The sequence below is a fragment of the Sturnus vulgaris genome, chromosome 15 (assembly GCF_052056855.1).
Source record: "Sturnus vulgaris isolate bStuVul1 chromosome 15, bStuVul1.hap1, whole genome shotgun sequence".
NCBI lineage: Eukaryota > Metazoa > Chordata > Aves > Passeriformes > Sturnidae > Sturnus > Sturnus vulgaris.
In genome coordinates, this window is record NC_142257.1 from 3,875,198 (window position 1) to 3,899,449 (window position 24,252).

At 42.5% G+C, this 24,252-nt stretch overlaps 2 protein-coding genes and 1 long non-coding RNA gene across 7 annotated transcripts in view; 2 read left to right on the forward strand and 1 right to left on the reverse strand.

Moving 5' to 3' along the window:
* Positions 1 to 1,485: 1,485 nt before the first annotated feature.
* UBLCP1 (ubiquitin like domain containing CTD phosphatase 1) lies at positions 1,486 to 14,331 on the reverse strand. Of its 4 annotated transcripts, none has more exons than XM_088173957.1 (11): positions 14,264 to 14,331; positions 11,780 to 11,970; positions 10,887 to 10,978; positions 10,389 to 10,474; positions 10,185 to 10,300; positions 9,052 to 9,150; positions 8,057 to 8,094; positions 5,887 to 5,985; positions 5,325 to 5,441; positions 3,818 to 3,945; positions 1,486 to 2,506 (listed from the first exon to the last, which is right to left on the reverse strand). In XM_088173957.1, the coding sequence occupies exons 2-11, from the start codon at positions 11,931 to 11,933 to the stop codon at positions 2,479 to 2,481; spliced, it is 957 nt and encodes a 318-aa protein (XP_088030083.1). In that variant the 5' UTR covers positions 11,934 to 11,970; positions 14,264 to 14,331; the 3' UTR covers positions 1,486 to 2,478. The 4 variants fall into 4 exon arrangements, with proteins under 4 accessions (XP_088030083.1, XP_014731507.1, XP_014731509.1 ...); XM_014876021.2 differs by having other exon boundaries at positions 11,780 to 11,973; XM_014876023.2 differs by having other exon boundaries at positions 14,206 to 14,322.
* A 38-nt stretch (positions 14,332 to 14,369) lies between these two features.
* Positions 14,370 to 18,725, forward strand: LOC148221960 (uncharacterized). The gene is made up of 2 exons (XR_015807045.1): positions 14,370 to 17,656; positions 17,911 to 18,725. It is a non-coding gene; the product is annotated as an uncharacterized LOC148221960 (long non-coding RNA).
* A 2,597-nt stretch (positions 18,726 to 21,322) lies between these two features.
* Positions 21,323 to 24,252, forward strand: part of RNF145 (ring finger protein 145) — a 46,503-nt gene continuing 43,573 nt past the window's right edge. The window contains exon 1 of one of the 2 annotated variants that reach the window (XM_014875944.2): positions 21,323 to 21,545. The gene's annotated coding sequence lies outside the window, so the exon portion shown is untranslated. Of the gene's footprint in view, positions 21,546 to 21,668; positions 21,777 to 24,252 lie in introns of those variants that run through there. The other variant, XM_088173958.1, reaches the window with a different exon arrangement.

The window sequence follows — 24,252 nt, forward strand, 5'->3', positions numbered from 1 at the left end:
GGTGTTTTCCTCTGTATTTATGAGCAACAAACACATTGTTATGGGGCTAAAGAGAAAACTACCCATTTATCCTTGCAGTTACTGTGGTAGTTCGGCACAGTCACATTGTAGGTACAGCCCAGAGCAGCCCTGCAGTGCAGTGAGGAGCTGCTCTGTGTGACTCACTCCCATCTTCCTGAGCACCTCCAATTCTTTTTCTTGCAGGCTGTTAGGCCTTCCTATTCCCTTTACTGCTATTCCCTTTAGCTTCTCCCTGTGGACTTTTCTATGAAGGTGCTGAACTCTTTTCTGAACCTGCTGATGCCACCTGCCTCCAAAAAATCCAGATTTCTTCCTGCTGCTTTCACCATTTTTAACCCACACTCCCATCAGTGACCCCTGATTCTTCTAGTCATTTGAACATCAGGCTTGTGCTTGCCTTACCCACAGCTTCGTGGTTTTAAGAATCTCAGCCATGTCTCAGCCAAGTAAATCCCAGAAGCATTTCTAGAAGATAACCAAAACAATCTGCAAGACTAGTTTTCAAATAGAAAATACAGTAAGGGAAATTATATTAGTCATAAAAGACATAACAACTTGTAAGCAACAGCTCTGTGTTCCCCACATAGAGATCACATTCACATGTTCCAGCTCAGCTTATAAAATATTTGAGAGGGGAGTGCACATCTCCTTCAGATCAGTGAATACTCTCAAATTCTGGGACAAAACCACCTGAAATAATATCAAGATTAATTTTTTAAAATTTCTTTGTGTCAAGCAGAAGACATGAGTATTGCTCATTCACTGTAACCTTCTGTTTGTAGGCCAACTTTGAGAAAAAAAATACAGGCATGTTTAAATACATTCCCTTGGTTTGGTTTTCTCACAAACTCCACAGCTGATTTAATTGCAATGCCTCGACTTCTTTCCACTGTTCAAGGTCAGAGGAATTCCAGTGCACATACTGCAATTCTACACTCCATGATCTCTGCTGCTGCTGCAGCTTTTCCAGGAAAGCTCACTGCTGTAAGCTCAAGAATTCTCCCTGTGCTGTCTGTACAGGGATCAGGCATCTCCTGGATCAGAAATCAGCTCTAGGAGACAAAACTGCAGATCTTCACCCTCCATATTTACCTAAAGCACCATTTTTATGTGTCAGGTTTTTTGTTAGCTCGTTTCAAAGGCAGCTTGGGTTGGCACTAAAGCACACAGAGCCCTGCACAAGGACCAGGATATTTTCTGACAGGTCACTGAGCCGGAGCCTGGTGTGCTCATTTGTGCCTGCTGTCCTGACAGCCTGACATGTGCTGTCAGGGCTCCTTTGCTGCCAGCCTGGTGCTGCACCACTTCCCTAATCCACACAGGCACATCCCAGGCTCTTACTCAACTCCTGACACAAATCTGGTGTCTATGGAATCCAAACAAATTCTCTACTCCCCTCAAATTAATATTATTCATGGTTCCTTTTTTGCAAGCTAAACATTGAAGGCAGCACAGGACACCAAGTATGAAAAAGGTATTTATTATTTACACAACTGCTATAGTTCCTTAAGAACAATATATACCATTTTTTATTTGAAAGGGTCAGTCTTCTTTCAAATCCATGAACTGCATAATGCACAAGTGTTGGAAATGCCAAACAGCAGTCACATCACACTTCTATAGTGCAGGCATAAGCAGCGCAAGTAAATGATATTTTAAGAACAGTATGGCTGAATATTGTATTTAAACACAGTGTTTGCACTTTGACAAGATTTAGCTAGAAGAGAACAAGGGTTTTGTTCATGCTTTGTTAGGAATGTGACTTTCCCATCTGAGGTTTAAACCCTTCACCTGACATACGAGGATTTTTCAGGCAGACTGCTTCTCACTGACCAAACAACAGTGGGTTTCTCTCCCTCAAACTTCAGTCTTTTGTTTTCCAGTAAACACTGCTTTATAGTACAAGTTCACACCGGGGTAAACTGGCCACAGAGGTGGTACTTTCCCATCTTACTGTCTTGCACAGAGAAACACTGACATACTAATACATACCAAACTTAGACAACTTGTAATTTATAGACTTAAATACTGGAATGGGAGAGGGAGACTGTTTCTAAAGATGGAGGGAATAGAGGACTTATACAATTCATACACTGCCAAGGCTGGCTTTTCAATCAACTTTTTTGGTCTAAATTTTTTTTTTTTTCTAGTCTCAGAATGGTTTTGGTCTTTGATGGTTATGGTTGTACTTCAGCAGCAAAGGAGAGGAAAGTATTTTGAGAAGTAACACCAGAACTGAATGCAAGAAAAAGCAACTGACTTGTTTCTCCCACTTTGAGCTTATTGCTGTGATCTTTTAAAAAACCCACAACCAACCAACTGGAAGACCAAGTTTAGCAGTCGTTCTGGCATTGGGTCCAGTGTCCAGCACTATTATACTCTAGCACAAAAGCAAGGAAAAGTCCAATGATCTTAGTGATGTTCCCTTCAATTCAGTGCCACACAGTTTTATTAGTGTTATTGTCCTTGCTTCTTTGAAAGATACCTGAAAGAAACAAAAGTAGAGTTTTTCACCAAGTAAGAGGTGGCCACAAATATACCTGGGATCTTAAGATCAAAGTATGACTCTGCTTCCTTTTCTCATCAACAATCCTCCTACTTATAATGAAAAATTAGAAATGCAATCAATAGCACTTTTGATTTTGACTTGATTTCATTTCCACGATAGGTTATCTTGCGGTAATTCAAAGTCATGTTTTAGTTAGACTCTATCAGGCTTTTTAAACAAAAGGGAGGAAGGAAATGGAAACCTGTTTCATTCTAAGAGGATGGAAAATTACATCAGTTGGAGAAGTGGCTTTTATATCCTTTAAGATAAAAAGGCCCATTAGTAATGGCACTCCTTCAAATAAATTCAGGGCTTTAATGAACTGATCCAGCACAACCTGAAAAGAACAGCCCTCCAGCGGCTTCTCTGGAGAATCTGAGTGACTCTGAACTGCTCTTGTATTCTGATCTCACAGCTCTCTTAGCACCACAGTGGAGCAATCTGCCTACGTGGTGTGACAGTGAAGGCTCTGCAAATACTCTAGGAGAAAGAATCCAACCAATTTCACCGACAGTGTGAAATATCCAGTGAATTTCACAGCTTTTAAGGTTTAACATTTTACTTTCTGTTCTGATCAGAAAAGAGAAATTGTATCAAGATTGTAAGGCTTCTTTTTTAAACACTGCAGGAGTGGTTTTCCAACAGTTTTTCTTCACATGCACTGAAGTCTCTGGCTGTTGCATAAAACCAATAATAGTTTTGCTCAAGCCCTTCAGTTAATAATTTTCTAGCAAGAATTAGGATACTAACTGGTGCCCTGAGCACTTGGAAAACTCTTGTTCATAAGACAGTAACTTGGAGCTGATGAATCCTGCAATACCACCCAACCCTGGATGGTGCCTGAGAACTACACTAACACCACGAAGCTTTCAAGTAACTTCTAGAAAAGCTGCCTGAAAACAAAGGATTTGGGATCTGAACCCACAGTCTAACTTGGCTGAGGTGAAAAGAAAGAGGTTTCCAAGGACCATGTTCCTCCAAAATGCTTTTCCTTTCAGGATGCATAATTGGCAATGGTGAATATTAGAGAAGTAGGAAAACACAGATGCATTCTGTCAAAATTTTATCATTTCAGGGAAGCTGCCCCAACACTACAGCCCTATTAAAATTCTCCTCAAACTAAAGGACCTTTATAACTCTAAGTTACAAAGTTCATCAGTTCCGTTGTTTCTGATGTTTGTAGAGACAATCTCAAACAAAACAGAGGTCAGGGACAAAAGGAAGCAAGAATTTTGACTTTGTTCTTACCTTTCCCAATGTTTGTGATTCAGCTCCAAAAAGTCATCTAATTTTGCTATTTCTTTGAGGTATTGGGTGAGCTTTAGAAGCTCCTTGTCTTTATCACGATTTAAATGTGCTTTCATAAACGGCCTTATCTATACAAAAGAAATAAACCAGGTATAACCATTTGCTCACAGAAAGAAAAAATGCTTTAGATTCTCTATCATCTACCACCTGACTAAAATATATTTTTAGTACTATGAAAAGTTACAACTTTTCACAGGTAAGAGAAAGAAAAACCTTTTCCAGTAGTGGTCAGATCCAATTTGCCCCATTCATGCAAACTGGACTGAGGGTTTTTATCTTGCACCAACCAGAAAAAAATTCTTTTCTCTTGCACTTCTTCAAGTCTTCCCCTCACAGACAGACTGATAAAATGATCTGGAATGGACTGGCACATTTTCTAATGTGATTTTTTTGCAGGAGGGTTTTTCATCTCTGTATTCTGAGTTGTGTGGCATCATTGGAACCAGATGCCTTTTTTCAGCAAAAAAACCCTTTGACTTCAGCCAGAGCTGTTGCAAAAAGAGATTTCAGAAGTAAAGCTCATCTGACAATTGTTTTAAGCTCAGGATACATTATACCTAGGCCTTGTGTTAGTGACTCAGTGCTGTTGTCTACAGCTGTTAACACTTTGACAAACATCTTTCCAATCTGAGCTAGAGGGACCCCTCTGGATAATCCCCTCCCAGCAAGATCTTTGCTATTCCTGATTCTCCTTCCAGTTAAGATCATCTTGTTAGACCTCATCAACTGCTCTCCTTTTCACATCATGGATACTTTCAAAGAGACACCATCTTGAACTTTTGCATAAGAAAACATCTTTTTCTTTTTTAGAGAGATTTATGCAAGCTGTTTTAGTACAACACTGCTCCACCATCACATGAAGAAATTTAAGTTACAGAAAAATTTAAGTTGCAGTCTTATCATTCAGAACCATCAGTAATAACAGAGCACACACTGGTTGACAGTTGTATAGAATGAAATATTTGCTGTTCTATAGTCAAAATGGCTCAAGGTACTAATTACTTCTCATATAGAATACTTGTGATTATCCTGTCATACAATCATGAATTACAGCCACTTGTTATTTCACTTTGAATATGACCACTCTGGAGATTGAACATCACGTTTTCAATGGTGCCTGGCAGCAATGCCCAGCTTAATTACAGCTTGCAGGTATAATTTATGCAGAAATAACAATTTCATTGATTTTTGTTATCTCTTAAACACTCACTTAATAGTGACTCAAGGTTTATTTAATACTACTATTAAGGAAATACTAAGCCAGACAAATGGCACTGTAAATTAAAAGGTTCAACAAAACATGCATCCTTGCTAGATAAGAATAGTCTTTCTTTATGCTACAGCAAAGGAGAAAGTACTTCTTGAAGTATTGTGATAGGCTGACTAATTAAACCAAGACAAGTATCAAGAAAAGGTAGCAGTAAATGAAAATTCCAGTTTACATTACCTTGAGTCCATTCTGTGGGTTCATCAGGAAGTTTCGGCCAATATCATCAAACATAATAGTATTTTTTTTGCTGTAATATTCTGAAAACTTTCCCCAGATAACACCAAGAGGCTTCACCTGCAAACACAACACAAGGTAAATCAGGTCACATGCAGTAGATGAAAATGCCATCCACAGGAGTCCTAACTTGAATGAACACTTGTATTCTTTTGCTTTACCATTAGCAGGTAGTTTGGCTTTACCAAAGGAAGATGTAATATATATAATATTATTGAAATAATATAACATAAAAACCCCCCACACTAAGGAAAACTTTTCTGTTGGTACTAGATTTTCTTGCAGCAGTTACCTACTGCTTGATTTGAAAGCTGTGACATCTAAATATACCACTCAAAACATTAATAGAAACTTGCAGTAGAAAAAAATTTGTGGTTCCAAGATTCTTGCAGGTTTTTTTTTGCATAAAAACTCCCAAACAAGTTTTTTTGTTGAATATTTTAAAGGGGTGTGATAAAATGCCAGCTGAATATAGAAAAAGATTAAGAGAAAAAATGGTACTTACATCTATTAGTCCTCTCCGAGGAGTGTGCACTGTTATCATGGCAGCACTGTCCAGCATGAAAGTTATCTTGTAGTTTGCATTGGTACTCACCCCAAGCTCCTGCATCACAAAGATTTATGATTAAAGCTTTTAATTATGACAGTTTTATTGCTCAACAACTGGAACCACAATTATAGTACATTGTTTGTCACGGGGTGAGCTGTGGAGGTTTACCAGAAACACACTAAAAATAGATACCTGGGGAAATTCAGATCTGTTACACAATGAGGATCATAAAAGTGCACAGAGGGATTTATTTTTAGTGTTTAGTATCAGGAACTTAACAGCTGATGCCAGCAGAAAATCAAAGTAACTTTGCAGAGAAGGGAAAATACAGAGAGGTTTTGCTCATATCTTCGTGCCTAACCTCTCACAAGTCACACACCTCAGCTTAACTTTACAGCAATTGTGTTCTGGCTGCTCTTTGTTCCTGACAGGGATTTGCACAAATCACAGCCCAACCCAAGATGGAATATCCAGGAACAGCTCACTGTCACTGTTCCCTCCTGCACCGATGTTAGTGCCAATCTGCACTTTTAAGATTTGGTGACTCCTGAAATACTCTAAGTAATACAACCTTTTTAGAAATAAAAAACTTCGACTAGATGAGGGAGCATCATTTCAATTTCTAATCCTTTCCAAAGCTAAAAGTACCAGTAAAATCTGCTGATGTGGTATAAGACAGATACTGCTAACAATTTCTGGTGTGTGAAACAGCAGCAATATGCAAAAATATGCATTACAGGGAGAAATTACCCACTGCAGCAGATCTCTTGCAACTATCCAGCCACACTTAACTGATTTGCTTTTATTTAAAAATGGAATCTTGCAAATGAAATGTTCTACCTACCTGGGTCAGTATCCTGTTACACTGACAGAACCAGCTGTTCTAGAATGCTTGAATTTCAGGGATAAAGGGGTGGTAACTGAGAGATAACATTTGTTTGTCTGATACTCCCTTCTTTTTAATGCTGTTCCTGCTTTGTACTTTAAAACATAAACTTTAATGCCAACTATTGCTGGAATCACAGCTCCCTGACCAAAAGTGACACTCTTGGAGGGAAGCACCCCTGATGCCATAGAAAGTGGCATCTAGTGGCAGGAATCTCAATGGATCAGGATCCAGGAGGATCCTGGAAAAGCAACCTGGAAATGCAGAAGGCTGACCAGTGCAGGGGAAAAAGCCCAATTTTGAACAATGGTTTTCCACAAGATTGATTCCCTGTGACAACACAATATAATCATGTGACACTGCCACAAGAATGCAATGTTTGCAAGGCTCAGCACTGATTTTACTTGCACTAACTCCATAGTTCTGATTAAAGATTCTCATTTCTGAGAGGCATTTTTGTTTAGGAAAAAAATTGTAGCAGTTAATTATTCTGAGGAAGAGAAAACTGGAAAAATGTGCTTTGCTCTGTGAAACCTTGAAAAAATAGTGGATAATAAAAGCTTACATTTGGAAAGGTTTTTCTTAGAATAGAAATAACTTTTGATTTATAAACATAAAAACCCCCAACCCACCAAACAGACACACAGCAATTCTTAGTAAGCTCATTAGATTTACAGCTCAACCTGACTGTAAATATGTTTACCACGAGGTCAGCTGTTCAAAACTGGCTTCCTGCCTGATTCCAGTAGGAAAGAAACCAGAAAATGAAAGAGCTCTTATGGGATGTTTAGTAAGGCAGAGGAATAACAGAACCCCCAGCTGCAAGAGGTAAAGATAAATATGAAAAGAGTTTCCTCTTGATAACTGACTCCAGCATGTCACAACTGTCTGTTCCTTTAAAAAAATCACATTTAAAGACTGGAGCTCTATAATTAGAGGTAAGATGAAAGCAACAGTGCAGGGCTGCGTGACGAATCCAAGTTTCAGCAGGTACTGACTTCTGTTTAGTTCTGCTAAATTTAGCACCTCCTGCTGATAGTTTGTGTGGAATTCTAAAATTAGATTTAATCTAGTTTTGTGATAGAGATCATTTCAAGTGACTATGGAAATTGAAACAACTCAGGTTATGATTCATACAACCTCCCCTGTTTCTAACCTGCTCTACAATGCTGAGCATGAGCCAAATTGCACGAAGAGTTACCAAGACCAGAAATAAATCATGTTTTCAGAACAACTTACTTTCATTTTGGCTTCAATCCACTTCATATTAGTAGCAGCTGAAACAAAAGGAAGAAAACAGAAAGAATACTTTATCAAAATAAATCATTGGCAGGCAAAAAAAAATAAAAGAAAGAAGCCAAGAACTTTTTCACTTAATATGTCAAATTTTTACACAAAATTTAATTTTAGAAAGATCAACCTTTGTTGCAGCTTTTAGGGCCACTGCCTTAAAGTCAGTTTTCCTTCATGGAAGTCTGTTTTTGTTTGGAAGAACTTACTTTCCAAATGAACAACTCGATGAAGCACTGCAAATATTTAAACCATTTTCTAGATCAGCTACTAATGAACTGCAGCCTGCAAGACCATAAAAGTGGGATACACCTGGCTTGAGGAACCTCACTGCCTGTGCAGGATTTCCTCCTGGAAGCAATGATAGGAATACATAAAATATGGAAAGGACAAAGTGTCAACGTTGCCTACTGATCTAAAAATATATAGAAACATTGTTCAAGATGACAAAAATGCAATTTTGTAACACAAGTTTAATATGGTTTCAACCCTGCACTGGCTAAAGTCTGTTCTCCAGCTGTTGCACAGGAATTGAACTGGAATGCAAAGGCAATGGACCAGCCAGCCCTGCAGACAGGAGAGTTTGGTGCATTTGGCAGTTCACTATGTGTTGTCTGGATTGAGATTATTTGTAAAATCACTATCAAACACTGTTCTAATGTTGATTATACAGTTCTGTTATTTCAAGCACTTCTTTGTACAAAGTAACACTCAGTTAAGTGATGCTGACCCATTCTTGTGAGCAATATGTGGTGCTTTTTCACATAAGAATTGGTGTTTTTCTAAAATACCTCTACTAGTTGTGTGAATCACAGCCAAATATTTCTGTATCATTTCAGATCTTGTGACTCAGACTAAAAAGCAATATAAAAACCTCCTACCTGGAGTCTCTGCTCTGGATGACAATTTATAATAAATTCTTAGGCACAGAGTATAATACTTACACCAAATTACAATATCATAGTCCTCATATGCAGAAGTCAGGAATTCATGGAGGTATGGCCTCATCAGTTCTACCCCAGTTTCAGCACATGACCTGTGGTCTAAAAAGAATAAGAGATAAGCAATTGAGTATTAAAGTATTAGCCATTAAAGTCCAGTCTGATTTTCCTTGCTATCCAGACTCTAAGAGTTTTATGAGGGGAGCACTGAAGCATTTTAAGATCATGAATGGTTTGATATCAAACTCCCATTCCCATTTTAAAGGTGGAAACACAAAGCAGAGGGAATATTTATCTGTTGGTCTCACAGCTACTTGAGGGCTTAGCAATAATTAATTCAAGAGATCTCTGAGTATGAATATCTTTGAAGAGTCAGGGCAAACCATCTGTGCACTTAGCAAATCAGTAACTGGCCAGATATTAAATAATTCCTTCAAACCTAGTCCAGTTAATTTTGTGAACATATATCAAGCTCATTTCAGAGATACAAACATTCCCTGTTCCAACTGCAAAGCTGTTGTAAAATATGCCAGCAGAAGACCTCTCAATAAAAATTTTAAACTTAGAAATAGGTTGAATTTTGATTGGAAACAAATGTCATCAAAAAGCAAAGCTAAGGAAAATGTATAAGGGAAGGTATTATTTACTGCTCACAGTCATGCTACCATGGCACACCTACAAACCAGAAAGTTAAGTCAGAAGGAAAATTCTGGCTTTTAAAAAAACCCAGCTTGACAGAATTTTCAAGTAAAACATGTTTTTGTGAATGTTTAATAATGATATGTATATAAAATTTGAAGCTGTTCTCCCACATCCCCCAAGAATAGAGTCAATCAGGAACAGAATGGGATAATTATTTTACAATATCTTGCCCTCTGCTACTGTGAATGTCAAGCTATAAGTTGTCAAGGGAAAGACTATCTAAATTGCTGCTTTTTTTGTCTTTTTGCAGCAATTAAATAGTTGCTGCACTAAAATCAACAACATGCAACTTTTTAAAATGTGAGCAGAAGACCACAAAATCATACAAAGCAGAAGTTATGTTGTACAACACAGCAAAGCAAAAATCAAGAAATCTGATCTGGCAAATAAATCTGGCTCTTAAACAAACACCCACAAATTGCATAAAAACTCACCAAATAGTGTATAATCAACATCTAGCACCAGCAGCTTTTTCCCTTCTCTAGGAGGATTCAGAATTTCCACTTTGTATTCTTTAACTCTACGGGAAATTTTCAGTAGATTTTCTTCCCTGATGCAACAGTGCAAAAAGTTACAGTTAATTAAAATGCACACTCTAATGTCAATAGCAAACTATTTTAATAGCTCGAACTCCTAACCTATTTTCTACTTCCACAACTTCCTCTTCAATATCAAAGTCATTGACCACATCATCGTTATCTGGAGGCGGCCCAAGGACATCTTCCTAGAGGAATAAAAGTAATAAAAGATAACGAGGATCAGGGAGGGAAAATAACAACAGATATCAAGTTTCTGTTACTGCACATTATAGGGCAGGAATAGTATTTAACCAAAATTGTTTCACTTTAGTAGTGGAAAGAATTACTAAAGTATACTGATGATTGTTCAGATTTAAAAACTCAGTGAGTATCACAATAATAGGTTTGTACTTCAAGTGCAGAACAGCACAGGAGTTTCATGAGTACATTGCTCTGAAAGTTCTAGAGCAAAGTTTACTTTGCCTAAAAAAATGCCAACAAAAATCTGTTGTACTATCATATTTTAAAATGATGACTGGAATACTCAAAATTTAAAATCACAATTAGGAGACATGAAGGATTTTTTCCTGTTTAAGCTAATAAAAGCAAATTATTTACCAAACTCTCTTCACGAGTGCCCATCATCATTATCTTAGTATTTGGTTTCAACTTGAGGGCTCCAAGCTTAACATCATCATCTGCAGGTTTGCCTGTAATGCAGATTTTTTCTTTTAATTGCGGTAGAGATTTTAGAAAAACGTCAATACATTCCACGCTTAATTGAAATAAGCTCCCTGTAAAATACCAGCTATGCCAAGCTGTGTTATCATCATATACAGTGTCCTGGTTTTGGATGGGATTGAGTTAATTTTCTTCTTGGTAACTGGTGCAGTGCTGTGGTTTGGGTTTAATACGAGAATAATGTCGATGGCACACCAATGGTTTAGCTGGTGCCAAGCAGTGCTTACTCTAAATCAAGGCCTTTTCAGTTTCCTGTGCTCTGACAGTGAGCAGGTGCACAAGGAGCTGGGAGAGCTGGGCAAAGGGATATTCCACAGCCCTGAACCTCATGCCCAGTGTTTAAACAGGGGAGAATTGGCTGGGAGACACTGCTGCTCAGAGACTGGATGGGCATCAGTCAGTGGGTGGTGAGCAACTGCATTGTGGCACTGGTTTCTCTTGGGTTTTATGTCTCTCTCTCCTTCTTTTCATGACTATTACTATAATAATTAGCATTATATTTTATTATCTTTCAGTCACTGAATCCTTCTTATCTCAACCCACAAGGTTTACTTTTTTCCCCTCAATTCTCCTCCCCATCAGGACAGGGCAGTGTCAACCACTAAAAAATAACCAAGTAGATGTATTGATAATAGACAATATCCAGTATAAAGTGTCTGATTCATGCTCATTCCAGAGCTACAACTGGGAAGTGGATGCCCTGTTAGTGCACACATCCTGCCTAGGATTAGGGGAAACATCCTCAGCAAACAGTAAATAAGGACAGTTACCCTTCATTTTAAGCCCGAGCAGTTTCTGACGCTCTGGTAACACTCCAGTGAGGCCTTTCAGAGACTGTTTCAGGTCCAGCACTGTGTCTTCCTCTGACAGCGAGGTTATCGTGTACTCCTGTCCACCCCATTTTATTATGAGAGAGAGAGACATCCTTGAAGCATATGTTCAGTATTCCTGTCTGAAAAATCTGCTGCAGGAGGGAAACACAAAGATCATGTAAGGAAGAAAGAGGAGAACTACTCTTTTCAGAAGACAAACCACATCTACTTAAAGCATTCTTGGTTCTTTTTTATACTGGACATCAAAGAGCTGTTTGTTTGCCCTGAGCAGATGATAAATGAAACAAAGGGAGAAAGAACCGTGTTAAAACTGGGGCTCCGAGTTCCACTTTGATGTTTTTAGCAATGTCACATTCACATCTGCTGTGTGTTCTGTGCAGGTACAGCCTGTGCACTGCTCACTCGAGCAGAGCACTGCAGCACCACAAAAGCCATTGCAAAGCTCAGAAATGTCCTCTGCAACACTTATGCAACCAAACCAGCCATGGGTGTCTTTACAAATGCAATAACAGGACAGCAAAGATGAAATCCCTAACATATATAAGCCCATAAAAACAGTTCTAAGCCCAACAGTCTGTTTTTGGCACTGGATCTCTCTAATCCCTTCCACTGTGCAATACCTGCAGTAATGCACACCCCAGGTCACATCTCATTGTAGCAATATCAAAGCAGGAATTTGAAAACAAAGCCAAAACACACACCCACACAATGCAATTACACCCGAAGAACTGCACTTTCATTGCAGTGCTGACAAAATAACCATAATTGTACTATCTTTAATTTACACAGCATCGTTTATACAAATTGTATTTAACAGTTTAGTCCTACATGAAACACAGCAGAAAAACAGGATTTTTAGCTTAATGCAAAAGGAAGAACATGTTTTTTGTCTGTTAGGGCTTAGCATAGAATCAAGAAGCTATAAACGTATGAAAAGGCTGCTATAGACAGGAGATGCAGAGAAGGCCTCTGCACCACTGATGGTGAAATTGTCCTCAAGTGACTGATATTCAAAGAGAGAGCAGATCTGTGAAATATCTAGGGATATCAACCTTCAAGAAATGCAGTTCTGGCAATTTTAAAAAATCTCAACAGTCAAAACTCTGATCCTTCTTCCTCTCTAGCTTTGTATTCTCAGAGGCTACACTCAAAAAAAATATTTCTCTTTTACACAGTAAGGGCTATGGGGAACAAAGCTGTAATTGCTCAGGCACAGCCACCAAGCTCAGAGCAGATGAGAATTAGTCTAGGGACAACCTCCATGCACTACAGGCCTCACCTCCACACTACTGCCTCTAAAAGACAGTGGAAGAGGAAACCTTGTATCACTGGGAAATGAATTTATTTTATTCCCAAATATTGTCAAATCAGCTTGGGACCTGGTATGACATGCTGAAAAAGACTCATGAAAACGGGGTCTTAGAAGGTCTAAGAAATTTGACTAAGTCTGCATGGTGTAGAGCACTGTTGATAAACAGTGTCATTATCATAAATTGTTCCTGTCCATAATCCTTAGACTAAGTCAGAAAGAAGAGTTTACTGTCTGTTTCCTTACCTGTACCATACACCTCAAATCATTCTGCAAGGACATGGACAGGGCAAGAACTGTAAGAAAACTTCTGCAATCTCTGTCCAGTGCTAAATTGAAAAGATCATCCCTCCAGACTGAGCACTTGACCAAGCCTCAATCCTTACAGATCTGCAGCTCTGTCACAACAACCGCTATAGGAAACAAGACACTTTTATTCCCTGCCAAAACACTCAGGGGTCTGAATCAAGGAAATTGGGGAAATGGTTTGGGAGCAGAAAAAGACACAGGGATTTCCAAGGGGCTGGGTGCTGTGCAGAACTGAAGCTAATACAGCTTCCTTTGCTTAATTTCATCTCCAAAGCCTTTACACGACCCTTGGGCCACGAAGACCCAATGGGTTGGAAGGCCAAGGATCAGAGAAAGCATTCAAGTTCTGATGTTAAACTGCAGCACTACACCACTTTCCCGGGACGATTCAGAAGACAGGCATCCACGTATTTAAGTTCCACTAAACAATATAAACACAACCCCCCTAAAACACGCCAATGCCGGCTGAGCGCACGGGCCGCACTTTTGCACAGCACCGTAACAGGTGTGGGACGGGGTTTGGTGCCGGCAGCTGCTCGGTGCCAGCGGGGATCTCCTGCCCTGGCAGCGGCGCGGCCCGACCGGGAGCGGCCGCTCGGTGCTGCGGCGGCCGCGGGGCTGCGGAGCCGCTCCCGTTCCGCGGGGGCACCGGCCCGGCCGCGACAACCGCCCGCCCCCGGCACCACGACCCGGCCCGGCCCGGCCCGGCCCAGCCCGGCCTCCCCCCGGCCCCCGCCGCACCCACCGGGCTGTGCGGGGCCGCCGATCCGCCCCCGCCCTGGCAGCGCGGAGCGGGCGCTCACCCCGGCAGCGGGACCGGCTCCGTCCCGGCTCCGCCGCGCAGGAAGCGGAAGTGGCGCTCGGCGGAAGCGGGAGGAGCCCGGATGTGCGCGGGGCCGGGCCCCGGGAACCGCCGGCCCCGAGCGGGGCCCGGGCAGTACCGAGTGAGGGCCAGGGAGGCTGCGGGCTGTGCTCCGGGGAACAGGAGCTCCGCGGGGCTGGGGTCATGCAGCAAACCGGGAGGGAACGCTGCCGCACCGCGGAGCCCCCGTCCCCTCAGCGCCGGCCTGAGGCCGAGCTGCGCCGCGGCCCCGGGGAGGCCTGAGAGGCGACTTCCACGGGCGGCTTCTGCCATGAGTGTGTCTTTTCCACTGTCAACTGTGAAAAGAGGTTGTTCTGTGCCCGGGGATCCCCGCTGCCTCCAGTTCTGGGTCCCGGCACAGAAAGGACGTGGAGCTGCTGGAGCGAGTGCAGAGGAGGCACCAGGATGATCCTGGATGGAGCAGCTCTACTGTCAGGAAAGGCTGGGAGACCTGGGATTGTTCAGCCTGGAGAAGGGAAGGTCTCAGGGCCACCTAATTGCAGCCTTCCAGTACCTGAACACAGATGACAAGAAAGCTGGAGAGAGACTCTCTGGTGGCCTAGAGTGACAGGACAAGGGGGATTCGTTTCAAGCTGAAATAGAGTGGCTTTAGATAGGATATTAGGAAGAAATTATTTTCTTTGAGGGTGGAACAGGTTGCCCAGAGAAGCTGTGTGTGTCCCATCTCTGGAAGTGTCCAGGGCCAGGCTGGATAGAGCTCTGAGAAACCTGGTCCAGGGGAAGGCGTCTTCCCACATCTGGGGGTTTGGAAGGAAATGACTCCTAAGGTCCCTTCCAACCCAAATCATTCTGTGATTCTATGACTCAAAACTCCCTTTGCTACTAAAGCTGACTTTTTACAGGCACATGCTGTGTCTGCTGACACTTCTCAACTACTGTTGGGATTCTTGGGAACTGCCTTAGCTGCAGTGGTTCTGTGCTTAGGCAAGAGATGTAGAAGGAAAAAATAGACTTTGCAACAAAATGGCCTTTTTTTCACTCAGTGGTTCTGCGTTGCAGAATAAAGGGAAGAACATTATTGTGTGGTAAAGTGGAGTTCCTTTCCTGAAATCACGTGGAGGTGACAGAGACTGGTTCTGCTTGGTGTCGGTAGAGGTGGTGTTAAACTAGAGGAAGGAAGTGAAGGTTTCAGTCCTCCATTACTTTATGTCTTGCAGTGCTGAGAGGTTAGATAAATTTTCCCTGCTTAATTTGATAATAAGTAGGGAAGGGAACAAAAGAGCAGCGAGAACTATACACTTAGTAGAAGTTTTTTCAGGCTGCTGGAACTTGCAAGAGTCATTCCTGCTGGAAGGGAATCTCAGTGGATAAGCAAAAATTGTAGAAGTCTGATCTCTTTCCTGAGAGGATAATAATTTAGTGTATTTCCTGCCTGGATATGTACTTTCAGTTTGTTCTGTATTCAGGTTTTAGTGTAAAGACGCCACTTTGGTTTCTAGAAGAGTGGTACAAATGGGAGACCATTGTAATGACTGTTCTTGTCAAGTTTAGTTTCTGACTGCACCTAAATCCACATAAAACCAGTCACTCTGCTTTATCTTAGTCACCAAAGGTTTGCTTTTTGCTTGAATGACACACACTTGTCCTCTGCACAGAGGCAGCATGTTACAATAGTGCTGGAAGGCTTCCAAAGCTGCAACTGCTAATTAAAGTCACACCCTGTCATGAAAATATGCACCCTCCAGACCTGCTTAAAATTCAGGCTACAAAATTGAGATCCAATGTGATCACCTCTGTATTTGCAATTTTGTTAAAAATACTTCTTTTGTTCCTTTCTGGTTGGCTTTAGGAAGCTCTCTTGAAAACGAGGCAGTAGGGTTTCGGGTTTGGTTTTATTTTTTATTTGAGGAGGGATATGAAAAAATTGTAAGAATGCATATTTAATTTCTGGTCTGATGCTGGTGTTTTGGTATCCTTGAAAGATGCTCTGATCCTGACAAGATTCACGTGGTGCAGATAAATAAATAATTTTATTTAGCTGTGAAACACATGGTGGTGCTCAATCCTAATGTTACTAAATGCAAAGTGGCAAAGCAATTTGACTAAAACCATGTAATTACAATTCAAAGCCCAAACAGCACAATCTTTATACTGAGGAAAGTGTTTCATGGTGGGACTCTCTGGGTTTGCACTGTGGTAAATTAGCAGGGCATGGAGGAAGGAAGAGCAGTGGGAAAATTTGAAAGCAAATGCACGTTCCCTTTCACCTTGATGTGCACTGCTACATCCTGGGATGCTCCCGGGTGAAATAAAAGAAATGGCTGCATGTCAGATTGATGCCTGCTGGCTCCCTTCCCGTGCCTCATGTTCACATCACGCATTTCTGATCCTTTTGTGCAATATGTTCCTGTGCATAACTACTGAAGCCCAGGAGCTCATCTCCTAAATTGCTGTTCATGCTGCATATAAGAGAGCAAAATTCCCACTAGCAGCTCTGGGAGATGCTGGATAAGAGTCCTTTGAAATCATCATTTAAAGCTGAAAACTCTGTGGGAACCTCAAAAGGTTGCTTTGAGAATTAAGATATTTGATCACATCTCTGTGATAGAAGGAGTTGGAAAGCAAAAGGGGATGACTTTGCAGGGCTGAGAGGTGCTAAATATTTGTTTATTCAGTGACTATAATGGGGGAGAGTCCGTGCAGATGTTAATGTGCTGCAGTTTCCGAAGGGGCCAACAGCACAGATTTCAAAATCTTAAAAGTTTTCTTTTCTTTTTTTTTTCTAAATTTATTTTTGATTCAGAAAACTCACTTGAATATGCACCAGCCTTTCTACCCCACTTCTAAACTGAACCCGTGTTTGGAAAAAATCTAGAGCAGGGCCCATATTCTCCACTAAGACTAGAATAATCCTTAAAATACATTTTGGCACCAGTGTATTTTACTCTCAGTCTGTTTTATGCTTTTTGCTTTCCCCTAATGCCTCTTTTTATGATATCCTATGATACTTTATTGCTTTTTCCCAGTCCTCTTTCTCAGATTTATAATTTGTTCTAAGCAGGTGGTGAAGGCAGCGATGTCTGACAATGTCAAACTCTGCAGTTCCGATACAATGGATTGTGTTTGCAGCCCGATGTGTGCAGCCCTGCTCATCACCAGTGACTGCAGCAGAGCAGCCAGCGGGGTGTGCTGGACACTGCCATCCCTGTGCCCCAGAAATGCAGCATTTGAGTGTTCCCTGTGATTCTGAGTCACTGTGACTCCGGGCACAACTCTGAGCGCCGCATTCCCAGAGTTCAGGAATGCTTCGGGAGCTGCCAGCTCGCTTGGAGACTCGGAAATGTCTCCAGTTTGAAGTGAAGCACATTTTCAGGTTATCACTAATACAGTCTCTGGCTCAGCTGCTTTATCAGTAAAGGGGAGGTTAGAATATTATTTATATAGTTTCCCTCCAGGAGTTTTTTCAGGATTATTTAGTGAGTGTTGGCACTGTGAGATGCTGTAATTACTAGAGGCTTGTTCCCATGTACCATATGATTTTCCACCTCCTGAATGCAACTGTTATTCTTCTGCCACTATTCAGCCCAATGATTTTTATTTTATTTACTTCGATTCTTTGTATTCTAGATTATGCCCCACTGGCAAGGGATCTTGGGAAAGAACTGTGATGCTTTTGTTCACCAAACAAAACCTGATTCATCCCTTTCCTTACATCACCACGCAGCTCTCCAGCTTCCCGATGCAGAGATTGCTCTGGCTTTCCTTTAGGTACGTTGAGAATCACAGCAGCTGTTGGTGTGTTTGGAGTCAGCAATGTCCAGCGTTATGAGAGGGATAAAGATACATGCAATCAAATGAGAGATTTAATTATCAGTGATACTGCATACTGAAAAGAGTGAAAACAAATAGGAAATTGAGAAACCAGCTGAATTCTAGAAAGGGCTCTGAAAAGTAGCAAGAATGATAGGAAAAATTAGGAGATGATGAGAAGCTAAGTGATGGCAAGAAATTTAGAAAATAGGGTCACAGTGAAAAACAGGAATTTTTGAGATGGGATTATAGAATGGGAGTAGTTAAATCAGAGATAGATGTACTGACTCTGTTGCCATTTCCCAGTAATGCTTCCAATTTCTATTTCTGGGTATGGGTTTCTGGAGGAATTAAAAGTTTAATTACAGTTTATTTGTTCCTTTTTGTTTAATGAATGGGATAAAATTGCAAGTAGGGAACACAAAGGCTTTGAGGGCTGGCTGCCACCAGTATTATACACGAGGTACCAAATTAGGTTTCACAGGCAATGTTAATTTTTGCATTAGTTAACTTTTTGTCCAATAACTTATTAAGACATTCTTTTGCTTTTGCATATGTATGTATGAATATTTTTTGAAACAATGGTTTATAAAAAGCTTCAAATAAAACTGCCCATGTTATTATCCACCTTATGCATGCAGTGTCCTTCTATGTCAGCATATTTTGCTGCTCTTTGAGAATTCTTATGAGGAATTTTCTTTGTAAGCAGTTTGGGGTGCTGGCATGTGTCCATCTGCATGGACAAATCAAGCTTCCACATTATCTGAACTCTGAGAAAGTCTTTTCAAAGTTTTAATGAGATGTCACCACAGTGGTGCCCTTCAGTCCTCAGTTGCTGATCACTGAAATTCTGGAATCCAAAGGCCTTTGTTGATAATGAGAGATGAATAATCATTGAGTTCAGAATTCTCAGCCACCCAGTGTCAGATGCAGGAAAGACTTTGAAAATTCTGGAGAAATGAAGCAGAAAGTTGAGGTGGTTTTAAAAAGCCATGCCTGACAAGACAGTAGTAATGCCACATACCTAATCTGCTCATTAGAAAACCTTTGCTTTTGTGAAGTAACACATTTTCAGAATTAAATGCTGAGAGAAGATTGAATGAAAGTGGGGTTCGGTTCCTATAGTTTGCTTGCAAACTGAAGTGAGAACTTTACAATACTTAGATTATATAATTACTTCTAACTTCCAACTCCTGTAAATACTTGTTGCTCTTTACAGCTGTGAATATCTGTTTGTCTCTCTCTGCTGCTTTCTGTCTTCTTTCTCAAGCAGCACTGCAGAGAGGTAAGACTCAGAGATCACCCCAACCTCACTCAGCACTGAACCAAGCCCACAAAGAATAGACAAGCAGTGACTCGTGATTTTTTTTTTTTTCCATGTATGGCATGAGTAGACAAGCAGCCCCTACAAATGGAGTTGAAATTCTTATGCCTTATATGACAGCTGGTTTATATTCCCTGTGATAAGAAGTGGGGTACTGGAGAGGAACCAGTTGTGAGTGGGCTGAGCCAGAAGAATGGGGTGGCTGCAGACTGGTGAAGCTGTTTTCCCATGTTCTCTGCAGAAACCCAGGGCTTGGAGCAGCATTTACCCCAGGTGCAAGAAAAGGATTAGGTGACAGTGGCATGATTAATAAGCAGATATATAAAACAAGAGCTGCAGACACTCGTGATGCAGAGACCTGTTAAATGACAAAGGAGGAAAGCAACTGCTAAGAGGAGACTGTGAGCAGGTCAGAGAAACCCTGTGCAGAAGGGGCTCAGTGAACCTCCTAAGCTGACCAGAGCACCGAGTGCTTATGAATAATAATCACGTGTGGGTGTCCTTTGTTTGGCTGGGTCTGCAGCTTTGTTCTTTCTAAATTAAATTTAGGAAATCTTGCATAAACTGATAGATTTAAAGTAAACACTTTTCAGTACAAAACCTGCTGTTTTTATTTAAATTGTATTAAAATCTGAAGCTTGTAAAAAATGGTGCTGAGCTGTTCTACAGTACCTGCAAATGTTTGGGAGACTCCTGTCAGTTGTGCCACTTGATCTCCTGCCTGCTGCATTCTGGAGTGACTGGAGTTGAGGAGAAGATTGGCCCAGGGTGAACTCCAAATGCACCATGTGAGGATGGACATGTTCAAACTACTTTCTTCTGGTGTTTTGAAAACCTTCAGTTACTCAAAGTAATTTTGCAAAGCACAATGCAGGAAGACACCCAAACCTTTTAATATCTCTGCTTCACAGAGTTAAAGACGCTGTGCTGAGGTATTGTTAATACCTGTGTCTGTGAATGCTCTAGTTCTCATTAGAGATGGAAGGAAAAAAGCAATTATTAAGTTGGCCAGCCCAACCCTTGTGAACTACAGGATTTTCCAGTTCAGTGTATTCCCTCATTCCTCACCGCAACAAAGTTGTTTTTTTTTCCTCATGTTCCAGACAATGTGGCTTTGTATTTTTTTTTTTAAATACCAAGGTAAAAAACATTACTCGTTTTGTGCAATAAGTTTTTCCACAGCATTTAAGAATGTATTCTAGGGCTTGGCCATACAAATCTGACAGGATGAGTAAATATTGGTGAAACTTTCCATGCAGGGTCTGTGAGCTGCAAGGTATGAAACCATACTGGGCTGGGCTGTGAGGGAGCAGCCCTTGGGTCAAGTCTCCAGGTGAAAAAATGACAGTACAATAATAGAGAAAATCTGGTGCTTTTCTGGTTGAACTCACAAGGAAGGTGACTGGACACTCTGCAGTACAACACTGGAAAAAACAGAGTATTAACCTTAGTATTTGAAGGTAATACAGTACTTTGTGTTCCACAAGGCCAGGAAGGAGTATTATTAAAATAGCAGGGCTGCATTTTAAACATCTGCTCAGACACTACCTCAAATTTTGCTGACTGAGTTTTCTGAGTCATCTTCCAGACTCGCAGCTGCCCTGGCGAGTCCGCACGTCCCGAGAGGACCCAAACCCCTGCGCTCCCACCGGGATTTAAACCCCAACCTCTGCCTTTTCAGGGCTGTGGGTGGGCCAAAGGGCCCCAGAGCTATGCACAGAACCCGTTAGCGGCGGGGAGCGCCCTCCAACCCAAATTCCGGCTTTTTCCACCCAAATTCTCGCTCCGCTCCCTCCGCCCCCGCCCCGAACCTGCCCGGAGGGGGGGGGGGGGGGGGAGCGGAGGAGCGGCTCCGCGGGCGGGGCGCGCGCATGCGCGGAGAGGGGCGGCGCGCGCGCGCAGGCAGCGGGGCCATGGCCGCCCGTCCGCGGGGCCGCGGGGTGTCGGCGGCGCCCTGAGGCGGCGCGGCGCGGCCATGGTGCCTCGAGGAGCCGCTCTGCCGCCGGGCACCGAACCGCCGCCGCCGTCGGCGTGAGAAGCGCGGAGCCACCGCCGCGCCACCGGGGAGCGAGAGGAGGAGGTGGAGGAGGAGGAGGTGGAGGAGGCGGCGGCGACCCCGCGGGTTTAGGTGATTCCCACACGCGCCGCCTCAGCACGCGCGCGCGCGCCCCTCCGCGCCCCCGCCGCTCCCGCCGGTGCCGGGGCTCCCCGGCCTTCCCTGCGCTCAGCTCCCCCCTCCCCGCTCCTCCCCGCCCTCCGCCCCCCTTCCCCTCCCCGCTCCCCTCCTCCGCCGGCGCCGGGAGCCGCCGGGGTTACTGGAGTTCAGCGGGGCCGGGCAGGATGCGCGGGGCTGCCGGCGGTGAGTTGCGCCCGGGCAGAGGGAATTGGTGTCCTGTTGGGGACGGAGGTAACGGGGATCGCGGTTCGCACGCCCCGCGCTTGTCCGGGCTGGCCCCGGGGATGAGCTGCGGGCTGCTGCAGCCCTGACACAGCCGCTGGCTGGGCTGCGGTGCTGCCCGCCCTGGCTGGGCTCGGGCTGTGCCCTCCGGTGCCCGCAGCCGGCTGAGCATCCCCCGGCCCGCGGCTGAGACACGGAGCGGAGCCGGGCACCTCTCCTGGAGACGGGCCCTGGAGCATATGGTCATGCTTATGTAAGGAGCAGCCTGCCCGTGGCGTGGAGAACGGGGCTCTTTCCATCTTCCCTACTTATGTCATGCCAGTCGGTTTTATGAGACCTTCTGTAGCCTTTTAAAATAAGGTTTGCGGTGAGATTTTTCATTTTGCTTCTGTGCTCTTGAGTAGTTCTGCGTACCAAGTATACTTGTGACAGATGGAGCTCTTAAAGGGATTCTTACCTTCTGGTTGTGCTGCCTTTTTGGGGGGGTGTGTGTGGGACCTGGTGCATAAATAATGTGATCGGGGGAATAAAGTGAAAAAAATGTGAAATTTTTTTTAATATGTAATGCCGCAAGTATCAACGAATGAAGGAGAATATTAGAAAGTGCGGACAAAATATACCAAAGAAAAGTGAGATTTGTGTAATATGCTTGACTCATAAATATTAGCCATTTGTGATCTCATTCAGAATACTTTTTTTTTTAAATCTGTAGGTGTTGCGGTATTCATTTCTTATGCAGTTTTTTAGTACAAGAGTTTTAGTTAACTTGTGTTTCAGACTTGGATACTTTTACATATATTTCAGTTCGGATTTGTCTGTGTTTTTAATGTGTCCAAAAAAACTTGACAGAAGAAGGAAATAATTATTAATTACTTTTGGATCACTCTTGTAGAATTAATGAAGCTGGATTTAAAGATGGAAAAATATTTAGGTGGGCGCTCTAAGTTATTGCACCCCGTGACTTCGGCTTATCTGTAACCTTGGCTTTTTTTTCTGGTTATCTTAGATAGGAGGGGGCCTGTGCAAGAGGAGCGGTATCTTTTTTGTTTCTAGTTAGCTTTAATAATTGATAATCAGCTCTGTTTTTTGAGTTATAATATAACTGAAGGTTTTATTTAATTGCTAAACTCATTAGCATTAGAAAATGGTTGTCTTTGAGACCACCATTGCATAGAAGATTGATCAGAAATCTTACAGAGCAATATAGAACTGCTGCTCATCCAAAATAAGGATTCATTTTGTTTACATCAGTCTTGATGCTCTAACTGATGTTAGAGCCACTTGATTCTGACGGAGAGGTGAACTGAGCAACATTCGTTGGAAGAAATACTGGGGAATTCCTTCCTTTGGGAGAGGACGGGCAGAGATCAGTATCTCCGTGCAGTTCGGCAGCTGGAGCCCTTGGTGCAGATGCAGAAAGGTGCATCATGCCGGTGAGCCCTGAACCGTGGGTGTGTCCTGGAAAACTCTGCGAGCCTGCCTGGTGTTTGGTGTTGCACTTGCACAAACCTTCTCCGAGCTGTTTGCTAAACTTGGGTCGGTTTCCTCCTCTTCAAACAGTGCAGATGGCTCCTCTTCCCCTCCTCTGGAACCCATGTGGTGATTTAGTCCTCTGAATCCATTTTTAGCTCCAAATACACCTGGCAGTGTTTGATGTAGTTACAGTGGACAGTTCACCATCGTTTTGCTTTTTAAGTGTATATTCAAGTCCAATCCTTCATTGTGATTCAGGCATCTGTGCCTGTTTCCCTGCCCTTCCAGCTTCTCTCATTTCAGAGAGGCCCTGCTGCTCTGTAATTAGTCTCATACTTGGGAGGAGCACTCAGAAGTGGGTACTTCATCTTGAGGAACTTTTCTGGAAGAATTCTTTGGTTGCCTATCTTGAGTTTGAGCATGTTTTAAAGGGAACTTTTCTGGGTATTTCCACCATGCGTTTGATATTTCTGTCAGGCGAGTCTGGTGCTGCAGGAAGCTGAGCTGTCTATTTGACAGGCCTCGAAGCTTTATTTACATGATTCAGAAAACAGATAAGGCAGCAGTGGGGATGGAAACTTTATCAGTGCTGACCTAGAGAAATCTTGAAAGTCTTATTTTCTATTTTAACTTTCTACCAGTCTGGTAACTAGTTATTGTTGTTGCAGGTTCTAAACATAGGCTGTGTCTGAAATGGCTAAGAACTGTCTGAGCAGCTGTGGAGGATGAAATATATTTCATCCCGTGGTGTGGCTTCATCCTGGTAGCACGTTTGGGTTGCAGGGTTTTTTGTGAGCTTTGCCTGTGTGTCTGGTGTCCCTGGGATCCAGCTCTCTGGGGTGGGATGTCACTGCATCATCTCGGGCTCTCATTAATGCTCGATGTGCAGCTCCTCTGGGTATTCTCTCCTCTGCAGAGGCGCTTTGGGATTGCTGCCCAGATTTTTCTCAGAATGTGCTGATAC